Source organism: Bison bison, unplaced genomic scaffold (genome assembly GCF_000754665.1).
Source record: "Bison bison bison isolate TAMUID 2011002044 unplaced genomic scaffold, Bison_UMD1.0 scf7180017864134, whole genome shotgun sequence".
In the NCBI taxonomy this organism is placed as follows: domain Eukaryota; kingdom Metazoa; phylum Chordata; class Mammalia; order Artiodactyla; family Bovidae; genus Bison; species Bison bison.
Genome location: NW_011494706.1, coordinates 1413372 through 1431475, shown reverse-complemented (window position 1 = coordinate 1431475; position 18104 = coordinate 1413372). Strand labels below are relative to the sequence as shown.

The 18104-nt window shown below is 39.5% G+C and overlaps 1 protein-coding gene across 1 annotated transcript in view; it reads right to left on the bottom strand.

Moving 5' to 3' along the window:
• COL28A1 (collagen, type XXVIII, alpha 1) overlaps positions 1–18104 on the bottom strand; it is a 181367-nt gene that overhangs the window by 87308 nt on the left and 75955 nt on the right. The window contains exons 19-24 of the mRNA XM_010839817.1: positions 14305–14376; positions 13501–13569; positions 10236–10307; positions 5365–5433; positions 4684–4752; positions 70–138 (exon numbers count right to left, since the gene is read on the bottom strand). Coding sequence (XP_010838119.1) covers positions 70–138; positions 4684–4752; positions 5365–5433; positions 10236–10307; positions 13501–13569; positions 14305–14376 — 420 coding nt within the window. The remainder of the gene's footprint in view (positions 1–69; positions 139–4683; positions 4753–5364; positions 5434–10235; positions 10308–13500; positions 13570–14304; positions 14377–18104) is intronic.

The following is an 18104-nucleotide window of genomic DNA, read 5'->3' as shown; positions in this document are numbered from 1 at the left end:
GAAGGAAAGGAAAGAGACAGGAGGAAGAGAGGGAGGGGGGGAGGAGATAACAGCAGCGTTCACACTTACGGGCACACCAGGATAGCCGTCACCTTTGAGTCCTGGAGCACCCACTGGTCCCTGCGGGCCTTGGGCACCCTGCGTGAATTCCAACACAGGAGATATCATGAGCCTAAACTATGAAACAGCTGGCAAAACTTAAGCTCAGTACCAACTCAGCACACCAAAGGCAGATTTGATAAGGGCAGAGGAATGGTCTGAGAATTTTTAGAAGGAAATATGGCAACTTCTTATCTCCTTGTAAGTCTTTCCCATTTCTGTTATGGGAAGCAAATGATGAGTGGAATGAGTGTAAGGAGTATATATGAACTACTACAAAGTCCTGCATAGGAAACCTTTCATGGGGGTTAGAAAAGAGCTAGTTGCTGATATTTTAATTTTAAAAATTACAAAACGTTAGTGCATCATAAAATAAGGGCAATTATAAAATGAGAAAATTTAGTCGGCACCATGTGAGAAGAGTAGAGAAGAATATGAACAAAATTTTAAGTATAAAATAAGATACTGTGTGTTACCTATTATTATGTTACATCTATTATCTTCCTCAGTGAGGCCCAAATTAAGTGAGGAATAAAAGCTCAAATAAAAATGAAAAACAGGTTAATTTTTAAAAAACACTTTATAAAAGAATAGGACACAGAGTTAGTGGTTCATATCCTGAGAACTAGGAAAAAGTGATAAATACTGCTTTACCATGATGACTTTGGGCATCAGAAACTTAGTAGTAATACTGTCCTCTTATATAGAGGATAAGGAAGGAGGATTATTGCCCTTTGAACAAGAGTTCTCTGTACCAATGAAACTCAGAGAAATTTCTGGCCAGAATAAAATGGAACGAAGGAAAAATGAAGAAGACTCTTACCAAAGAAGATTTATTCATCGTAAACCTATTGCACTTATATTTAAAACATTTCTTTACATCCCACATCCCATTTTGTTGCTGTGATAACTCTTACAGTGGCATTTGTCAATTCACATCAATTATTTTGATAAAGAGCTGTTCATGATTTAAAATATTTATGTTTTGTCTGTTATCGTATGTGAAACAGATCACCAGTCCAGGTTTGATGCATGAGACAGGGTGCTCAGCGCTGGTGCACTGGGATGACCCTGAGGGATAGGATGGGGAGGGAGGTGGGAGGGGGGTTCAGGATGGGGAACACATGTACACCCAGGGCTGATTCACATCAATGTATGGCAAAAACCACTACAATATTGTAAAGTAAAAGCCTCCGATGAATGGATAAAAAAGCAGTAGTACATATACACAATGGAGTATTACTCAGCCATTAAAAAGAATACATTTGAATCAGTTCTAACGAGGTGGATGAAACTGGAGCCTATTATACAGAGTGAAGTAAGCCAGAAAGAAAAACACTAATAGAGTATACTAACGCATATATATGGAATTTAGAAAGATGTTAACAATAACCCCGTATACGAGACAGCAAAAGAGACACTGATGTATAGAACAGTCTTTTGGACTCTGTGGGAGAGGGAGAGGGTAGGATGATTTGGGAGAATGGCATTGAAACATGTATAATATCGTATATGAAACGAGTCACCAGTCCAGGTTCGATGCACGATACTGGATGCTTGGGGCTGGTGCACTAGGACGACCCAGAGGAATGGTATGGGGAGGGAGGAGGGAGGAGGGTTCAGGATGGGGAACACATGTATACCTGTGGTGGATTCATTCTGATACATGGCAAAACCGATACAATATTGTAAAGGTAAAGAAATAATAAAAATAAAATAAAATAAAAAATAACTTTTTAAAAATAATTTAAAAAATAAAAATAAAATATTTATGTTTGCCACATCATTAAAGAAACTCTAATAATAGACATGTGTTTTCCAAGATTGGAAAAAGTAGTCAGATTCCTAATATTTGTCTTATATGTAAGCAAATGCTGAAATCAAGCTGCGTTATTCCAAGCCAAAGTGTTGCCCCAAATCTAATTCCCAAAAATGGTTTCTGATTTTACTCCTATAAATAAATAACTGGGGAAAGATTTTTTTATGCCAAAAGAAAGTTAAATTGATTTTGAAAATCATGAATACAACAGCTGTCATTTCCTATTAAGACAAAGAGACTGTGGCCTCGTATGGTTAACCATCTTAAGAATGGTCTTCAGAAAACATGTGGCCACTTATAAAAATGCACTATTAATTCACTATTTAGAATGCACTATGTACTTAATGCACATCAACAGAAATCCAAGATGATCTCTTAAAGATGTATGACAAAGCAAAAAACAAATTATTCTGGAGCACTGAATTCTGGTGGCTTCCCCACTAAGGAACTGGTCATATCTGAGAAGCAGTTTATTATACTATTCCAATTATGTGCAAGGTTGAAGCACTAAGCATTTCCTATGGGGACAGGTCCCCAAATAAGATGCCCATTTCTCTGCGTGCTTACACAAGGAGCAGGCCAGCCGCAAAACAAAGCAGTAACTTCCCCCTGGTTAAGTTGAAATTTAAAAAGAAATTGGAATCAAAATTCACTTTCCATTTTCATTCCTAAATTCCAAGCCTATAACAAATTATCAGCAGCTGTTACTGTTTATCCTCTGGCCCCCACACTGCAGGGAAAGCCATTGAAACATCCATGGTTTAGGAACATTTTTTTCTTAGAGATCTGTGTCCTGTCTCCAGCAGAAATTTCAGTTAACTTGTTACTTCTTATGCTAACAGCGGGTAGGGAAAGGGCAGTGTTCTTGCTCAGATTTTTATTTTGGACACCTCTTGGTAGTTTCATGGATGGAATTTTGCCACTTGGTTTTTCTGCACTGGATTCAAGAAAATGTTTTGCAGAGTGATTCTCTTTGAAGTGTCTCTCTCATTCAACAGAAATTAGGGTAGAAATCTTAATCAGGTGTTTCAAAATGAGCTTTAAAAAAAAAAATCTGGGTGGTCCCTGAAGAAATACATAAAACTGAATTAATGTGCTAAAATTTTTATCAGCTAACCCTCCACGAACTTAAAAACAATCTATTAGGGGGAAATGGCAGAACAAGTAATCACTAGAGACCAAGGAATTAGAAAAATGACTGGAGTGAAAAGGCAAATAACTCTAAATACCATCACCAATAATGATCAGTAGAAAACGGTTAGAGCTTATAAACATCAACTATGCATTTAGATGGAAAAGGCAATGGCACCCCACTCCAGTATTCTTGCCTGGAAAACCCCATGGACGGAGGGCCTGGTGGGCTGTAGTCCACAGGGTCGCCAAGAGTCGGACACGACTGAGCAACTTCACTTTCACTTTTCACTTTCATGCATTGGAGAAGGAAATGGCAACCCACTCCGGTGTTCTTGCCTGGAGAATCCCAGGGATGGGGGAGCCTCGTGGGCTGCCGTCTATGGGGTCGCACAGAGTCAGACATGACTGAAGCGACTTAGCAGCAGCATACATTTAGATGTTGCTTCTCTTGTAAAGAACAGTGTAAGTAGAAAGAAATAACCTTGCATCATGGACCTAGGGTTGCACAGATTCAGGAAGCTATCAAACAGTATGAAAATTGTCACCCGAATGTTCTTGACTGAAGCCATGCCTGTAGTTTTAGCGTTTGGAAGTTTGGAATTTTCTCCTTGAGTCATACATAACTTGGGTTTCTGTAGAGTCTTTTACATAGCTTGGGTTCCTATGTGCCTCAGAGTCTGGGCAGTAGGGTGACCATCTTCATATGATTTTCCCAGGACATTCTCTGTTTTAGCTTGAAAATATCCCAGAAACGTCTTCTGTCCCCAGTAAGCCAGAAGATAGCACTCTAGCAAGGACAACTCTCAAAGTGATTAAGAACAGCGGAGGTCAGCATCCTACCTCTTGCTTTAAGAGGAATCACTACAACTTATGTTAGTATATAATAGGCTTTGAATTATATGCAAAGATGGTCTAAGTTTTCTTTTTTGAAGTTTGAAAGTCACTGGTGTCAGTACTTGAACCCTTTCATTGAGAATAGACAATTTGATAAAGCCAGCTTCAAAGCTACATAACAACATGCTACTAATTTAATGAGCGCTGATTATGGAGCCCTGAAGCCTGTCCTCATAAACAGGGATGTGCTTGTTGACATTTGGAAAGTAGCATTTCTCTGTGTAAGGCTAGGTTTTATGTGAGGAGGGAAATGGTACTTTGTTGCCATGGGAAAAATAGTGATGATTACTTAAAACTGTCTTCTCTCATCATTATTTGCATTTTCATTTAAAATAACTCTGAAAGATGGACAACAAGCAGGGAAATCTAATTCAATAAAGTTTCTAAACATGAACTCTTTGGACAGTGTTTTGCAGAAGAGATGCATTGGCCATTAATATGTAAATGAAGGAGGCCAGAGGCCATATAATATCATATTATAGACATTACAGAAAGAAAAAGAGCATTTTCAATCAGCTGTTTAGTCAGCAAGCATTTTACCAGAGGAGCTATCATCCTCCACATTTATGAAAAATAAATGATCTGCTGGCTTGATTTTTTAAAGGGGGAATAATATATTCTTATATCTCAGTTCATCAATGTAGAGACTCTAAGTAGAACAATCTCAGTCATAACTTATGATGCATTAAATCTGCTTTCATTTTTTATTGCAATAAAAGAACATGAATAAAGGATACCTTTGGTCCTCGAATAGCAATTCCAGGTTCTCCTTTAAATCCAGGCATCCCAGGTCCACCTCTGTCTCCCTGCACATGTCAAATAATTTTCAGTTTCAGACTTTAGGTTTTATGAGAAACCATCATGGCTCAGGGCATAAAAAGCCATTGGCCAATTATAAAGAGCTTAATCTCTTAGATTCTGAGAGAGTACATCCTTCTAATATATTTGAGAAGAGTTTCAAATCTTAAGCAAATAAAAACTGTCAGTAAAGACTACTAAGCTTTTCAGAGAAGAGCTGAAATAATAGGTGGCTCTCTAGACACAAATATTTAGACTGTGAAAATGTCTGGGAATGCTCTTACATCTGAGTGGATTTCTTTTCTGCCAGACTTTCTGATTAGCAGATTATTCTGAACAAATGCAATAAATTCTTACATGCATTAAGGCTAGCATTTAAGGAAGGTAGTTCAAAGTAGAGTGATAAGGAGCAGAAGACCAGGAGCAGAAAACCTGGTTTCTAGTCTTAAATTTGCTGCTGGCCCTCCATCTGCTTAATCATGAAATGGCAGGGTTGAGCTATATAATATCTTTGGGTTTTTCCAAAGCTAAAATTCTTTCACTGATTTTATGAATCTTTTCCCCACTCCAACTTCCAAAAAATCCAAGTAAAAGAAAAATATATCCCCAAGAATGCATACTTTTGGTCCAGGTGGTCCAGGAATTGATATTCCAGGCATCCCAACAGGGCCCATAATTCCTGGATCACCCTAAAAACAGAACAAAATACTCATTACATTTCAAACAAGGAAATCATATATGGAATTATATTAAGAAAAATATAGAAATATATTTCCAGCATTTTAAAGTATTGTGACCTGTTTCACAAACCACATGAAAATACTTGAGCATCTTTGTTAAGCCACTACTAAAGTTATTAATAATTAAGATTTCACTCCCTATAATAAATAAATTCAGTTAATTCCTTAGTAATAGGAAATTTCTATCTCTTGTGCATCCTTTTATTAGGTAACAAAAATCATGCAATGCGTGGTGATTCATTTTTGTGTTTGTACGCCAGGAAGCTCAGAGGGAAATATTTATTCAGTTATAGCAAATACCTTTAGTGTAAGTTTTAAGGTACATGTGATAGGCAAATAATGTTTTTTTAGTTTACAACTTTTTCCTTTGAATTTTATGCTCCACATTGTATCAGTCTTCCATTGTATGGTATCTCATGTCCCTTTTTAGAAGTAGTTAGTTTATGGTAAAAAAAAAATTAATATGAATTTTTATAAGGCACCTCTGGTGATTCTGATATAGGTACTACTACTGTACTTTGAAACACTATGCAAAGCAATTGTCTGTCTTTTTAACTTATTTTATTGAGGTATGTTTTAATGTGGTGTTAATTTTTACTATACAGAGAAGTGATTCATGTATAGCTGAACCGTGTATAACATGTCTATATGATTCACGTATACCATATATAAATGTTCGTGTTCTTTTCCATTATGATTTATCACAGGATATTGAATATCGTTCCCTGTGCTTTGGTGGCTCAGATGGTTAAGAATCCGCCTGCAATGTGGGAGACCTGGGTTCAGTCCCTGGGTTGAGCAGATCCCCTGGAGAAGGGAACGACTACCCACTCCAGTATTCTGGCGTGGAGAATTCCATGGACAGAGGAACCTGGCAGGCTATAGTCCATGGGGTCTCAAAGAGTTAGAGACGACTGAGCGACTTTGACTTTCACTTTGTGGTAGGACCTTGTATTTTATCCATTCTAAATATCACAGTTTGCACTGGCTAATCCCCGGCTCCCAGAGCACTCCTCCTCTAGCCCACTCCCCGTTGGCACCACAAGTCTGTTATGTCTGTGAGTCTGTTTCTGTCTTTAGATAGATTCATTTGTGTCATATTTTAGATTCTACATGTAAGTGATATCATATGGTGTTTGTCTTTCTCTTTCTGGCTTTTCTTAGTATGATAATCTCCGGTAAAGCAATTATCTTTAAAAGAGGGTCACACACCCCATGAAGTGTTCAAAATAACACATTTGAGATATTAGAAAAATTTATCAGGACTACACTCTGTACTTTTATCTCATCTTTTAAAATTTCAATCATTTATGTAAATCTCATAATGTATGTTCATATAATAGTTTATGAATAAAAATTAGAATTGAAAACCCAATAAGCAAACATAGATTGCATCATGGTCAATTTTTTTTTTATTAGTAAGGATTTGTAATCAAGCAGTTTAGAAACTACTGATCTAGAGTAGGTGCCAGATCCTGCCTGTTGCCTGTTTTTGTACCCCCAGGACTAAAAATGGCTTTCACGTTTTTAAATGATTGCTATATAGGTGCCTCCATAATATCCTCAATTTGCTTCTTGAACCAAAAAGCCTAAAATATTTGCTCCCTGTACCTTTACCAAAAAATTTGCCTCCTCTTGCCTTTAGAGAGGGCTTCCTAGGTGGTGGTGGTGCTGCTGCTGCTGCTAAGTCGCTTCAGTCGTGTCTGATTCTGTGCGACCCCATAGACGGCAGCCCAACAGGCTCCTCCGTCCCTGGGATTCTCCAGGCAAGAACACTGCAGTGGGTTGCCATTTCCTTCTCCGATGCATGAAAGTGAAAAGGGAAAGTGAAGTCACTCTGTCGTGTCTGACTCAGCGACCCCATGGACTGCAGCCTACCAGGCTCCTCCATCCGTGGGATTTTCCAGGCAAAAGTACTGGAGTGGGGTGCCATTGCTTTCTGTGCCTAGGTGGTGCTAGTGGTAAAGAACTCACCTGCCAATGCAGAAGACATGAGAGACATGGATTTGATCCCTGGGTTGGGCAGATCCCCTGGAGGAGGGCATGGAAACCCACTCCAGTATTCATGCCTGGAGAATCCTATGGACAGAGGGGCCTGGCAGGCTACAGTCCATAGGGTCTCAGAGAGTCAGACATGACTGAGCAACTTAGCATGTCTTAGAGAATGAACTATGTAATCCTGCTCCTCCAGGAAGGACTCCATTGCAAGGACTCACTGGTAATGACCCCTGCCCTGGGCCCTGTCCATCTTCACAGCTGAGGCCTCCTGCTGTTCTGGTTACCTGTATGACCAAATGGGCTGAACACACTGGCCTTCTGGGGCCAGATGATGCCAAGGCATGTATGTGCCAGTCCTTAATCCAAACCTGTATGTGGGTGGCACAGGACATGGCCAGGATTCTGGCAACAGATAACCACCCTATTCAGTCCCGTGGCAAAGGGATAAAACATTAACCTGTTAAATTTTTCACTAAAACCAGGTTAAGTGAAATTATGTGTCTAGAATTAATTTATTCTACTTTTTTTTTATAAAAAGAAGCCAATTACTTTTAAATTTTTTTAATTTTTTATTGAAGTATACTTGATTTACAATGTTGTGCCAATCTCTGCTGTACAGCAAAGTGACTCACTTACACCCATATAGATGTTCTTTACTTATATTCTTTTCCATTGTGGTTTATCATAGGATATTGAATATATTAATAGTCCCCTGAACTATAAAGGAGGACCTTGTTGTTTATCCATTCTATATGTAATAGTTTTCATCGCTAACCCCAAACTCTCAGTCTGTCCGTCACCACCCCTCTCCCCCTTAACAGCCATGCCTGTCCTCTATGTCTGTGAGTCTGCTTCTGCTTTATAGACAGGTTTATTTGTGCCGCATTTTAGATTTAGCATATAAGGGATACATGGCATTTATCTTTCTGACTTACTTCACTTAGTATGATAATCTCTAGGTCCATCCATGTTGCTGCAGATGCCATTATTTCATTGTTTTTTTATGGCTGAGTAGGATTCCATTGTATATTTATCCCACATCTTATTCTTCTTCCATCAGTCTGTTGATGGACATTTAGATTATTTCCGTGTTTGGTCTATTGTGAATAGTGGTGCTATGAACATAGGGGTGTGTGTATCTTTTTGAATCATAGTTTTGTTCAGGTGTATGCCCAGAAAAGGAATTACTGATCATACGGTTGTTCTCTTAGTTTTCTGAGGAACTTCCACCCCGTTCTCCGTACTGACTGCAACAACTTTCATTCCTACTGAGACTGTAGGAGGGTCCCCTTTTCTTCACCCTCTCCAGCATTTGTTATTTGTAGACTTTTTAACGATGACCATTCTGACTGGTGTGACGTGGTACCTTAGTATAGTTTTGATTTGCATATCTCTAATAATTAGTAATGTTGAGCATCTTTTCAAGTGCCTGCTAGTCATCTATATGTCTAAAGAAGCCAATTACTTTTAAATATAAAATTGTATACATGGAAACTATACAAATTTTTTTAAAGACCCTTATTATAAAGTGTGAGTATGTTTTACAATATGGCAATTCTTTATCAGGAAAAGCCTTATTTCAAAATGCAAGAAAATATTCATGTTGAGTCAGTATAACTAAGACATGAAGAGTAATCACTGTTGTTAATACAATATATTTCCTATATAATGGCTTTTCTCATTGTGTGCTCCTTGAACTTCCTGCAGCAGGAGGTAGTTATTTAGGAAATGCAGATTCTTGGGTCCCACCTACATACTAAATCCAGACTTCTTGTGATGGCACCATGAAATATGACTTTGTAACAAGCTCCCAGGCAATAATGATGACATGGAAGTTTAAGAATCACTGGCATGTAGGGGATGCTTTGCTTTGTATCTGTGTGTATCTTCTGGGGGGCCTATTTGTTTTAAAGTTGATCTTTAATCCTCTGGTCCTTGAACTTACTCCCTGTTTCTTTCCTACAATTAGCATCTTCCTGGAGCCCTTAACTCTCTCAGGTGTGCAGTTTTTGTTTGCTGACACATCCAGATGACCTCAATATTCTCTCCTGCTAAGTTAGGACACATGCCTATTTGCTTGCTTTGCAGTTTCCTTACTTTTTTCTCAGCACCCTGTCTCAGGCAGTTTATCAGGACATATATGCCCTACTTTCCACTTCATTGTGCTGATTTTTTGCTCTCTGAATAATTCCACTGTTAGTGCTGAACACTAACAATGTACCTGGAACCATGATAAGTGGTGCTTTAGTCATTCCTTAAAGTCATCACAACAACCCTGTGAAATAGACACTGTTACCATGATTATTTCCATGATTAAAGTGACTGATCTCCAAAAGTTCTGGGGTGCAGCAGGGTGAGAATCCCCCTCTCATCCCTTCTGAAGCCCCACTCTACATCCTCCCCGCATTGCCTCTCAGTCTGGGACTTTTTTGTTCTTGTTCAGCAAAGCAAGGTGATAGAGAATTGATATCTCCTATGGTCTTAATGTATCCCAACTATGGAATATTTGGTTGTTAATAAAGAACACTAACACACAGATTCTCTCCTAGCAGCATCAATATTCCAATGAAGATCACATGTTTTATACAATCTCTTTATCCCATTTTGTAATGGTCTGGAATAGTATGTTTTCTAAAGCCTTTTTCATTTTGGAGGCTTTGGTTTTGTATTTCTTAAGAAGGAAACAAGATTCCATTAAAACCAGACACAAGAACAATCTCCCCAAAGCATAAATAAGAATTTATGGTACATACCTTTGGCCCTCCGGGCCCCTGAGACCCTTTCTGTCCTTGATTTCCTTTGCTCCCTTTCTTTCCTTCATCTCCCTGACAAAAAGAATTATAAAAAAGTACAGTTGTTTTATAATATATCCACCTCCATCTTATAGCAACTACGTCATGGCCAGACTCTCAGTGCATACCAACTTCAAAGTCATGTTCCCCAAGCCCAGCTCAGTTGCACAGGGTCTGTTGATGTTCTTGTGTAGATTACATGACTTCAGAACTGTCCAGACTGCACCATTTACTCAGTGTGATTTAACACTTCCTAGGAGAAGACAATGGCACCCCACTTCAGTACTCTTGCCTGGAAAATGCCATGGATGGAGGAGCCTGGTAGGCTGCAGTCCATGGGGTCGCTAAGAGTCGGACACGACTGAGCGACTTCACCTTCACTTTTCACTTTCCTGAATTGGAGAAGGAAATGGCAACCCACTCCGGTGTTCTTGCCTGGAGAATCCCAGGGACGGGGGAGCCTGGTGGGCTGCCGTCTATGGGGTCGCACAGAGTCGGACACGACTGAAGCGACTTAGCAGCAACAGCAGCAGCAGCAGCAAACTCTGTGTTCAGTATCTTTCCTTGGAGACTTTGATTTGACTTTACAGGTCTTTTGCCCTCTTGGTTTGTTTAAGTAGTGGTTCTGAGACAGTCACAGTTTTGAAGAAGAAAGCCACTTTTGCTTTTCCACACTGTTTTTCAGGTTCTGTGCTATTTCAGTTTTGAAACATAAAAGGAGACATTTAAAAAATCAGCCCTGGTTCTTCCTCCATGGAGTTTAATTCTTTCTCCCCAAGGAGGCCAGTAATTCAATTGGTAGAAAGATGAGTGAGCATTAACCCAGTGCAGAGCAACACATTGCCTCGTGTTCCCCAGCAGGGTTGTGTACACCAGTGCTCCCCGCCAGAGAACTTTGTTACCTTCAACCAGAAGCCTCAGAGCATCCCAGAACTATCCTTACCCTAGGGCTCAACTCCAGGGCACCATAGGTAAGCATGTGCCCAGCTCAACAAAAGAATTTCTTGGGGTATGTAGCTGAAGGTGTTAGTCACTCAATTGTGTCCAACTCTTTGTGACCCCATGGGCTATAGCCCACCAGGTTCCTCTATCCAAGGGATTTTTCAGGCATGAATACTGGAGTGGGTAGCTATTCCCATCTCCAGGGGATCTTCCAGACCCAGGAATTGAACTTGGGTCTCCTGCACTGCTGGCAGATTCTTTACCATGAGGCTGTCCAATATTTATGACATAAATGACTATACCACCGTTTTCAAACCTAAACATGCATAAGAATCACCTGGAGATTTCTGGGCCCCCCATCCAGAGTTTCTTACTTACTAGGTCTGTAGTAGAGCCCAATAATTTACATTTCTGACACATTCCCAGGTGACACTGACACTGCTGTTCCAGGGGCTGTGCCCTAAGAACCACTGGCCTATACCGAGGTCATCAGCAGTGCAGACACTCCACTAAAAAGAAGAGAGACCTATAGAATCCACAAACATGCAGACAACTCCCTAGTACCCGTACTAATGGAGGGCAGTGATGGCAGCTAATTTAAAAAACTGTTAAATATCCAAATGTCACTTATCATGTCATTATCATCTGCCAATAGCATCGAAATCTACCCCAACTCTTTATGTTCTCCTCTTCAGTACCATATTTAACTTACTGACCTAAATGATCCCAGAAGCCAACAGCAGTATGTGTGTGTTTAGTCATTCCATCATGTCTGACTCTTTGCGACCTCATGGACTATATGGCCAGGCTCCTCCGTCCATGCAGATTCTCCAGGCCAGAATCCTGGAGTGGGTTGCCATGCCCTCCTCCAGGGGGATCTTCCCCACCCAGGGATCAAACCCAGGTCTCCCACATTGCAGGTGGATTCTTGACTATCTGAGCCATCACGGAAGCCCAGATCCACCTAAATGTAGTAAAGAGCCAGCACCACACACTGACTGCTTTGATATATAACATATTCCTGCCTACCACTCTTCTGCAATAGCCTTCTACAAGCCCCATATCCCCTCGATGCCAGAAATCCAGTTCACGCATATTTTCCTTGCTCTGCTGGTGTATTTGACACCACCCATTGCTTTCTTCTTGGAGCCCTTCCTCCTCGGCTCCCCTAACATGGTACTCTGGATTCAGCCTGTCTTCATGCTGTACGGAATGCTCTCTCTCTCCAGCTGCTGTAAAATGCAGGACTCCAACCTTAGCTCTCTTTCTCAGAGCTGTCTTTCATCCCCACAGCTTCAATTATTAACTCAAAGGGCCTATTTTCCAAAAGTATATTCAGGGAAACATTAGTTCTCCTGAATGTTAATAGGCAATCATCTCTAAAAGTACTTTTTGCCTGATGTTAGAAGGGAACTCTCTGTGTATGTTTCCACTCCCTGCTGCCCACCGTGCCCCCCACCCCCTTGCCAAAAAAACCAGATCTCATAGTCTGGTTAGTCAGTTTTAAATTTTAAACATTTAAAATATTTGAAATGCTACAAATACATTTATATTTCACATTCTCATGTTTAAGGCTAATGACTCAATTTTAGCCAATATTTTTAATAATACGTAGACATCTAAGCTATCAATTACTGTTTTAATAGAATTAAAAATAGAACACTAGTAAGTATATGGATTTTATTTTTACTTTGCTCATATATAATTCTTCAGAAAATTTATATGGGTATTGATGACTGCACCTAAGAACTGTAGTAATATCTGACACCTTAGAGGTTGTAGGTCTTATTGATGAATTTGGGTGTTTTCCTATTGACATATAAAGATATTATTCAACAAGTGTTTCTAAAATGTGTTGAATAAATCTATGCCATGTTGTGAAAGTGCCACTTCATCAGGTTATATTTCTTACTACTCTGTGAGATTGTATAAACATTTGAAAAAAAAAATTATGGACTTTGATGTCTCAAGGATGTATCCCAAGTCTTCTTTTCCCTTACTGTGTGTGTGTTTTTTAAATGTCAACTTGGCTGTTTATTAAGAAAACATGTGTTGAACTCTTCCTATAAGCTTGGTTTTGTGACAGATGTTAGGAAAATGAAGATGAATAATACATACTTGCTGTCTAGCAAAGCTCAAAAGCTAGTGGCCATAATTTTAAGCCAGAAGTAAACGTCTTTGACATAGCAAGAATAACATCAAATTTCTCCTAAGCTGGCTTCTTCTTATCAAGACCAGAACTCAGCCGTCTGCTTCCCTTCCCCTACCACTGTGGATTCCATACCTTGAGGCCAGGCTGTCCTTTCCCAGGTGGTCCTTCAGGGCCTCTTGCCCCCGGAAGCCCTGCTTCTCCCTAGAGAAAATGACACCAGTGTCTTAGTTGATCCTGCATAGCCAATATGAATACACCCGCCTTGTCTCTGCTTGGATCCTCCAGTACAGAAAAGACCTTCACTCTAGTCTCAAATTTAATTTGGAAGTTTACCAACATGAATAATTTAATATCAAACTTCAGTTTAGCTCAGAGCAGCTGAAATATTGTGAAAAAGTCCAATTTCCCAGCCAGTTGCCAAAGCAATAAGCTCACTTTCTTTTGGCTCTTCGTTCACATTTGGTGGTTTGTTTTTTGAAAAAACAAGAAAGACCTTCAGCCTTACCATCTGCTGTTTTTCTCTACTTATATTGAAAAATGAGTATTTCAAATGTCAACTCAAAATATTTCAGGAAATCTTTATAATGGCCTTACTTCCTGAATACATTTACAGACTTTTCCTTTTTGGAGGGGAGGAAAAAAAGCCTTTTTCTCAAACTTTAAATAAAAGTGCTTTCTAGGAATCCCAAAGGGAGGAGGTCCCTGGAACACCATGGCCAAAACACCAGAGAAAAGACAGAGGTCGTAAGACACTTACTTGGGCTTTGAATTGGTGCTCTTTTATCTGGACTAAGTGAAAAAGGAAATTAAGAGTTGTGGGATATTATTTTCTTAAAGAGACTAAGTTCGTCTTGAATGGTTTCATTTGAGCTCTTGCAGGACCAAGATATATGTGGTTTAATAGTTTTATTCCAATAATATGGAAAACAGTGTTACCTTCTTCCCTGCAGCTCCATCTTCTCCTGGTACTCCTGGCTGTCCTGGGAGCCCTATTGAGCCTGGCTCCCCCTGGTGGATGAGGAGAGATTTTTATTTCCCAGAAGCTCACATTTATCATGGAACTTCACTTTAAGGTACTTGCAGTGGGATGCATCTTATTACAATATCTGAGAAAAGCCTAGGAGCAGGGAAATCTGAATAGTAATTAACAGTCATTAAGCTACTTGACCTTGGGCGAATTACTTAACATCTCCAGATCTCAGTTTTGGATTATGTTGTTTATTATCAGTTAAACTGTGACCAGCTCCCTCCCCTAAAAGATATGTTGAAGTCCTAAACCTTGGCACCAGTGAATGGGCCTTATTTGGTAACAAAGTTGACATGAGGTCATTATTGTGGGTCCTAATCCAGTGTGACTGGTGTCCTTATGAGAGGAAAATATAATGTGAAGACAGACACGTAGGGAGAACCCCATGTGACAAGAGAGCCAAGATTAGAGTAATATAGCTACAAGCCAAGGAATGCCAGGGATTGGCCACCACCAGAAGCTAAGAGGCAGAGGAAAATTGTCCCTGATAGGTTTTGGAGGAAGTGTGGCCCTGCAGACACCTTGATTTTTTACTTTTAGCCTCTAGAACCGTGAGAAAATAAATTTCTGTTATGTTAAGAAATTTGTGGTAATTTGTGACAGCAGCCCCTAAAAACTAGTATAAAAATGAGATGAAATAATGGGGACCCAAACATTGCTTCGAACTGTAAAATTCACTTATTATACCCTCTTTGAAGTCAATTTATAATTTAAGTCCTTTAAAATGTTCAGAGAAAACACATGATAGTATCAAACAGTATAACGCTGTCCTTGTTGTTGTTTAGTCATGCCTGACTCTTTGCAAACCCATGGACTGTAGCCCGCCAGGCTCCTCTGTCCGTGGGATTCTCCAGGCGAGAACACTGGAGTGGGCTGCCATTTCCTTCTCCAGGGAAATGTGTCCTTACTGCATGTATTCAGAGCAAAAAATATTGAAAATAATGAAAAATCATTTCAACTAAACTCAAGTTTAAAAACTAGTGAAAAAAGCACAGTGAACCTAAGAGTAAATAGTAGTGATAGTAATATTAGTTGCTCAGTCATCTCCGACTCTGGAGAAGGAAATGGCAGCCCACTCCAGTGTTCTTGCCTGGAGAATCCTAGGGACGGGGAAGCCTGGTGGCTGCCGTCTATGGGGTCACACAGAGTCAGACATGACTGAAGTGACTTAGCAGCAGCAGCATCTCCGACTCTTTGCAACCCCATGGACTGTAGCCTACCAGGCTCGTCCGCCGTGGAGTTCTTCAGGCAAGAATACTGAAGTGGGTGGCCATTTCCTTCTCCAAAAGTAAATAGTAGGATATAATAAAAATGAGACAAAATCATAAACTTGCTGGCAAAAATCAAGAAGAATAACAAAATTAAAAGGTAATAAAAACTTAAACATACTAAGAAAAGAAATAAACTGTAATGATAAATATTTGTAAAAGAAAAGGCATAAAAAAACAGTATTAGGAATGAAAGGTGAATCTATATACATAGAAAAATTTTAGTTATAGAAAATTTCTGTGATAATCTCAAACAAATATATTGGAAACATTAATACATGGATAATCTTCAAGAAAAATATAAATTACATAAATGACATAAGAAGGAATGGAAAAGCTAAATAAACCAATGCAATTAAATAAATTCAGTCAGTAATTGCAAGTCTGGACTTCCTCTCCCTCCAGGATCACAGGCTTAGTTGACTTTCCAGTCAAACTTACTAAATTTTTAAACATCTGAAGAACAGATATCCCCTCTCTTGTTTCTAAAACATAGAAAAAGAGGGAACTCTATCCAATTTATTTTATGAGGCTAATAAAACTTTGATTTAAAAAACCATACAAGATAAGAAAACTAAATTATAGACCAGTCTACCTAAGAAAAAGATTCCAACTTCAGGTTCTCATGTAAATGAAAGAATTTGTGTGTGTGTATGTGTGTGTGTGTGTGTTAGTTGCTCAGTCATGTCCAACTGTTTGCGACCCCATAGACGGTAGCCTCCCAGGCTCCTCCGTCCATGGATTCTCCAGGCAAGAATACTGGAGTGGGTTGCCATTCTCTTCTCCAGGGAATCTTTCCGACTCAGGGGTTGAACCCAGGTCTCCTGCATTGCAGGCGTATACTTTACCACCTAAGCCACCAGGGAAGCCTTGGAAGAATAGGAACCAGATTTAACTTCCCACCTGATGCAACTAAAAAAGCAGATAAAATACATGAAACAGTGACATTCCTGCTACAGTTTCCCAAGTTTACTATCTGGATAAAGTTTCCAGGCCATTGTTCAGGGAGAGAAAATCCAGGGAAAGTCCAGAAGTCTCTCTAATTTAAGGCGACAAAGCTAAGAGTCTGGATAAGCCAAGATATCAAAAATTCACAAAATAGATTACCAGAGAGGAAGGTGTGACATGAAGAGAGCGATGAAGATCTACTGAGCATCCCCCTTGAGTGTTTAAGTGAATACTGTTCAGCACAGAGTGAAGAAATTACCCCAGGCCATGAAAACAACCACTCGAAAGGATCAGAGAACTGAGGCAGGAGAGATATGGTGCCTGCTCCCAGCGGCAAGACAAAACTTCACAGTGCTGAGGGCATAGATGAGTTCTTTAAAGAGTACTGCCTTAGTAGTGGGGGAAAATTAGCCCCAGACTAGATACCGCTCCTGTCCTACCTAACAAATCTTAAAAGCAAGATCAGAATGCTTTGAGCATTACTGTTTTCAAGTAATGTAGAAGCATCTAAGAAAAAGCATCTAAGAAAAAAAGCTCAAAAATATTTATAGGAATACAAAAAATATCTAGCACCTAAAAAGGTAAACTTCACAATGTTTGGCAGTGAATCAAAAGCTATTGAGGATTCAGAAAAGCTGCAGAAACATAACACAGGGGATAGAATTCATGAATAACATTAGGACAGTTATTATACTGCATTCCATATGTTCAAGAAACCAAAGGAAAATTAAAACTTGTTAATAGACATGATGCTTTCTAAGGCCCACTTGACTTCACATTCCAGGATGTCTGGCTGTAGGTGAGTGATCACACCATCGTGATTATCTGGGTTGTGAAGCTCTTTTTTGTACAGTTCTTCTGTGTATTCTTGCCACCTCTTCTTAATATCTTCTGCTTCTGTTAGGTCCCTACCATTTCTGTCCTTTATCGAGCCCATCTTTGCATGAAATTTTCCCTTGGTATCTTTAATTTTCTTGAAGAGATCTCTAGTCTTTCCCATTCTGTTGTTTTCCTCTATTTCTTTGCATTGATCCCTGAGGAAAGCTTTCTATCTCTTCTTGCTATTCTTTGGAACTATGCATTCAGATGTTTATATCTTTCCTTTTTTCCTCTGCTTTTCACTTCTCTTCTTTTCACAGCTATTTGTAAGGCCTCCCCAGATAGCCATTCTTGCTTTTTTTTGCATTTCTTTTCCATGAGGATGGCCTTGATCCCTGTCGCCTGTATAATGTCATGAACCTCCTTCCATAGTTCATCAGGCACTCTATCAGATCTAGCCCCTTAAATCTATTTCTCACTTCCACTGTATAATCATAAGGGATTTGATTTAGGTCATACCTGAATGGTCTAGTGGTTTTCCCTACTTTCTTCAATTTAAGTCTGAATTTGGCAATAAGGAGTTCATGATCTGAGCCACAGTGAGCTCCCGGTCTTATTTTTGCTGACTGTACAGAGCTTCTCCATCTTTGGCTGCAAAGAATATAAATATCTGA